This window comes from Poecilia latipinna, unplaced genomic scaffold (assembly GCF_001443285.1).
Source record: "Poecilia latipinna isolate Pla-1442-1.1 unplaced genomic scaffold, P_latipinna-1.0 Scaffold3310, whole genome shotgun sequence".
NCBI lineage: Eukaryota > Metazoa > Chordata > Actinopteri > Cyprinodontiformes > Poeciliidae > Poecilia > Poecilia latipinna.
The window spans coordinates 1-5,388 of NW_015115926.1; the positions used below are offsets into that span (position 1 = coordinate 1).

At 34.9% G+C, this 5,388-nt stretch overlaps 1 protein-coding gene across 1 annotated transcript in view; it reads right to left on the reverse strand.

Moving 5' to 3' along the window:
• Nucleotides 1-5,136: 5,136 nt before the first annotated feature.
• The window catches only part of LOC106940662 (lactose-binding lectin l-2-like), a 6,897-nt gene continuing 6,645 nt past the window's right edge, over nt 5,137-5,388 (reverse strand). The window contains exon 11 of the mRNA XM_015023458.1: nt 5,137-5,388. Coding sequence (XP_014878944.1) covers nt 5,374-5,388 — 15 coding nt within the window. The 3' untranslated portion in view covers nt 5,137-5,373.

Sequence of the window (5,388 nt, forward strand, 5' to 3'; positions counted from 1 at the left end):
TACAAATAGGTCCACAGAAACCAGGAAGTAGCGACAGCAACAAAATGTCATTCTTCAATTTTCTTGTGTTATGACTAGGACATTTGTGTGCATGTTTATTTATACAAGCTTGAAAATTCACATGTCCAAATCTGCCATTTGCTTGGTTGTCTGAGCAAAACCTAAAGAAGGAGCCGTGCGGAGAAATTCTGTTCCCCTGTGAAAATCTGCCCCCTGTGTTGGGAGCGCGCATTGCAGCCATAGAGGCGGATCTGACCATTTTCATGGCGTTTCTGATCGATTTCTCGGTAAAAACTACTCATATAATCATGTCAGTGTTGTAACTTTCAGTTTAATCGGCAGCTATCAAAATAAAAATACATACATAAATAAACGAGGTCCTGTGTGGAGGTCTTTTTACGCTGTTTTGTGTTATTTTAAACGCGAAGTGAATCGATATTTTTTTCAGCGTTTGCCTCGTAAGCCTGACAAATAAAAGTCAGTCAACAAACACAGGTTCCCAACACGAAGTGTGCATTTATAATTTTTCATTTCTGATAAAGGAGGAGGGAAGCTGGTCGATAGCAGGGCACAAAAATAAAGACTTCCTGAAAAGATCAGAGTGTAAACTTTTTGGTCAATCACGTTCTAATGTAAAATGACAGATTACTGGATTAAGGAAATGTCTAGTATGCTATCACACATAATAATTTTTGAGAATTTGGAAACAGTTGCTTTTTATTTCCCAAAGTTATGGGGGGAGGAGAGGAGAGAATGGATATTTCAGCTGCCTGATAAAATCTGTTCCCCCTATAATGGAAATAAATTAATGTACCTTCAAAGTCTTTTACTGTGTTAATTCCCCTCATCATCAACAAGAAATCCTGTGATTTTCATAACATTTGCTCTTTTTTTGCCAAAGTTAGGATGGGGGAAACCTGTGTTTGTTGACTGACTTTTATTTGTGAGGCTTACGAGACAAAAGCTGAAAAAAAATCGATTCACTTTGCGTTTAAAATAACACAAAACAGCGTAAAAAGACCTCCACACAAGACCTCGTTTATTTATGTATGTATTCTTATTTTGAGAGCTGCCGATTAAACTGAAAGTTACAACATTTACGAGTAATACTTACCGAGAAATCAATCAGAAGCGCAGTGAAAACGGTCAGATCCGCCTCTATGGCTGCAATGCGCGCTCCCGACACAGGGGGCAGATTTTCACAGGGGACAGAATTTCTCACAAGACCGATACCGTTCCATCCTTCAGTCCAGCCGCCCGCTTTGTGAATGCGCCTTATGGACATAAAGCATCTTTGTTCTGTAAATGTACAACTTATACACATGATTCTACGATTTAGAATAAACGTCCACATTCCCACTCAAAGACTCTCTGACTCTCTGTCTTTAAATCCCGCTGAACGCGTTGCTGTTCTAACAGGCATTTGCACGATCTCTTTATTTATTTATTTATTTATTTATTTATTTATTTATTTATTTATTTATTTATTTATTTATTCATTCATTTTTATTTTTTATTTTTATTTTTTTTGCTTTAAAATGTATTTTTACTTTTGTGAGGTGACCTTATGTGCCCTCAAAGCACCTTTTAAATAAAATATATAGTTATTATTATTTTAAATACTTATACTGCTACAAACAAGGACGTTGCCATGGTTACTGTTTCAGGTGGTGGCAGACTTCCGGGTATTTATACTAATTTACATTAATATGTATTTGTGAGTGGCGACAGAGCGGACCAGCAGCTGCTCTATTTCCCAGAAATTAGGATTTATAAAGGAAAGGTGCGCGTCCACGGCCGTGCGCACGGCTTTATACATCGCATTTTTTTTGTGCTCCACACTTTTCTAAATTTTTTAGTGTGAAAACTGCGCAGTCTTTTATGCACGAGGCCCCATTTCCTTCTGTCGTTTGATTCAGGTGTGTTGGAGCAGGGGTGCATTTGTGGTTTAAACATGATAAAATAAGGAGAAATGCAAAGAGTGAGTTTACTTGTTCAAAGGAACATAAATATCAAGAAAATGTAAATTGTTTTGTTAAATTAGAACAGAGAAAATGTTGATTTGTTTCATTTCTTCTGAGTGTAACACACCTTCACCATGTTACCATGGAGACAGAACAGACAGGTTGTTCATTAATGCCTGCAGTTGATGTCCTTATTGATACCTGAACAGGGTTATTCATTTACTGAGAAGGACATCTTTGTGCTTATTATATTTAGGTCAATGAAAGAAAATGAGAAAAAAGGTAAGAAAAGAGTAAAATAATAAACTACAGTTGACATGGATGTGTTCTGGCATAAATTCAGTCTTTCGGTTTAAATGTTCATGCAAATCCAGATGTAAAACAATGTTAAAATAAAAGATTCCTCAGGAGATAAATTAATATCAGATTAATCAATGTAAAAAGAAAAGGATGAAATATAAATGTGCAATATGTCATCTATGAAGAACATCTTTAGTTTCCTGATGTAGGTTGTTCTTTAATATGTTGCTGTAAAAGTTTATGATTCCAGAGACGTTTTCAGGTCAAGGTCATGAACTGAGGACTGAGATAAAACCTGTTTGTTTTTCTGTCATTGATCCTTATCAGATTTCACTGGAAGTCATGGCAGATGGATGAATTTTAATGTTGACATATATTAGAAAAACAATCTGTAGAACGTTTATACGTTTTGTTTCTTTTACTAAAAACTTTGAAATACTTGTAAAAAGTTAAATATCTTCCATTCCAACAGCATATTGAGATATTCTAACATTCCTAAGATATATCTGTTATTACTTGTCACATGAGTTTGCTCAAAGATTTCTGCACATAAACTCTAGGAAATCAGACAAAATCAATATTTAGAAACTCAGGAATTAAAAAACTTAAAATTGAAATGATGTAATTTTTTGTATGAAGCTTTTGGTTATATTCAGTTTAAACCCTGCAACCTGACTAAACATTACTCTATGAATTAATTGATGCATTTATCATTAAGCATTTCTTGCAATTTAATAATAAATAAGGAGGTGAAAGCAGGAGTACTGAGTATCTCCACAAACAATGAAAGAAATTAATAAAGAAAGAGAAAAGAAAGATAGAAAGGAGGAAACGGGTCGCTTTTCTCACGTCGTTTTACTTCTCTTTGTTTTGACCACTAGGGGTCACTGTTGGATTTTCTATCAAATGCATGGAACAGTTTTCTATTGTGCTGAATCTGGGAACAGGAAGTGGTTGATGTCTTTGCTCTCAATGTGAAGAAAGTCTGCAATGTGTTTTAAAAATATCAATCCAACTAAATGATCTATTATAATTTTATCAATCGCTTCTCTTTCAAAACGTTAAGGATGAACTCACACATATTGAAAAGAATGATAACTGTAGCAACATATTAATTGGAAGTTTACTGATTATAATTTGTATATAACTGTCAGCATACATGTGTTTATATATTCAAAGTCATGTTTGGGAATTTATTCATGCTTCATTCATTTACGGTTCACATAATGTCAAAACATATACTGAATGTTAAACTCTGTGAAATGTGAAAAAGATGTGAATAAATTAAGGGAACGTTAGAACAATATAGATGATGCTAATGCTAAATCCAATAACAAAGCTTTCTCACTCAGTGACCACATTATTTAATAATATTGAGATCCTGATTATACATTGCAAATATTATAACTGTATTTAGGCAGGTAACTGGAAAAGTCGACAATTAAAAGTTTAATGAAAATGAATAGAAAGGAGTTCAACTAAAATGAAAGCTGCAAAGAGTTCTTCAGCTTCTATTCTATTCTATTCTATTCTATTCTATTCTATTCTATTCTATTCTATTCTTTAGACTGATATGCAGTTTTTAATTTCTGCATTTATCCACCAGATGGCGCTGACATCCCTCTGTATCAGGGTCAAGTACCAAAGATAATCAGATAATCAGATAATCAGATAATCAGAAAATCATTGCATTAACCAAAAAAAAAAAAAAAACACCTTTCAAAACAAAGAGATGAAAAGGAAGTTGGGGAAGGGTTAGAGATGAAAATGGAAGAAAACAGAATCAAATTCTGGCAGGAGGATTGTTGTTAGTGAATAATAAAAAATAATGAAAAAACGTTAAAAAATATTTTCAGTTAAATATCATTGACACAGTCATTGGAGTCCTGAGTACAGTCATCAGTAAATAAACGGTTTCTGAGCACCGGGTCTCTTTAGGCTCAGATGTCAGGCAGCGATGCATGAAAACAAATGGAACTGAACCAGTTACAATGTAACTGAGCCGTCAGCCTGTTTGCTCTGAAAACATCTCCACCTTTGACTTTCAGGAAAACTAAATATTGGCTTTAGGTGTGAAGCCATGTCTGTTTTTCACAGACTTCACTTCACATGCTGTGAAGTTTGTTGATACAAATATTTTTCACGCTTATGAACTGATAACATTTTTGTTATGACTTTTTTAACTTTGCTTATCCAAGGAGAGCAGTTTAAGTTACAGCAGCTGAGAGACATGAAGCAGGAGTTGTTCTAATATTTAGATTTAATAATATTTGACAGAAGGATTTCCAATTTGAATATTTTGTTTCTGGATTCTTGTGTACATTGATACAGTTCTGTTATAAAAATGCTGAAGTGAAGAGCTCTAGGTTTGATTGCACAGCTGAGTGTGAAATGTCAGAAAAATAAAACAAACTTGAGGACACATATAAATCCAAACTCAAACTTTTGGCCCCCCACTGGGTTCTATGTCAGGACATACATGGAGCTGAGGCGACCTCAGACCACAGGCAGGGATTAAACGCCTGCAAAAGAGAGACTAACACTGCACACACAGAAAGGGGCGGGGCAAAGGTCACAGAGAGAGAGAGAGGGGGGAGTACGGTGTTTAGAGAGAGAACCGTTTTAATAAGACAACACGCTCAAAAGATGGCAAAATGTGACGAGAGGAATCACTCTAAAATGTTCTAAAGTTACTATATGCTAGAATAAAATCTTCTTTAAAAGCACATCAGATGTTTTTGAACTGTAAGACATAAATTTCAGCAGTGCAAAAATTACAGGAACAATTACTTAACAGTGTCCAAGGAAACAGTAACCCTAAAAAATGATTAAGGGGGAAAATGTGTTGCTTTAATACAGACACGCACACACCTTTTACTTTTTATCAGTGCCTTTATTTGGAAAGTTGTTAGAAGGGATAAGCTGCTTTCTCTTGCACTACAAGCAGAAGGTGTCTGTGCCTAGTGACTAAAACTAGTATCTAGTATATTTTTGGTCAGTTTTTTTTTATATTGAAGCAGCAGAGCAGGAACATTTAAGGAAAAGTAAGAAATGCCAGAGTGATGGCCAAGAGGCACGTTAACTGGTATCTGTTGAGGATTCATTTCAGCTAGTAGAGGAGGAT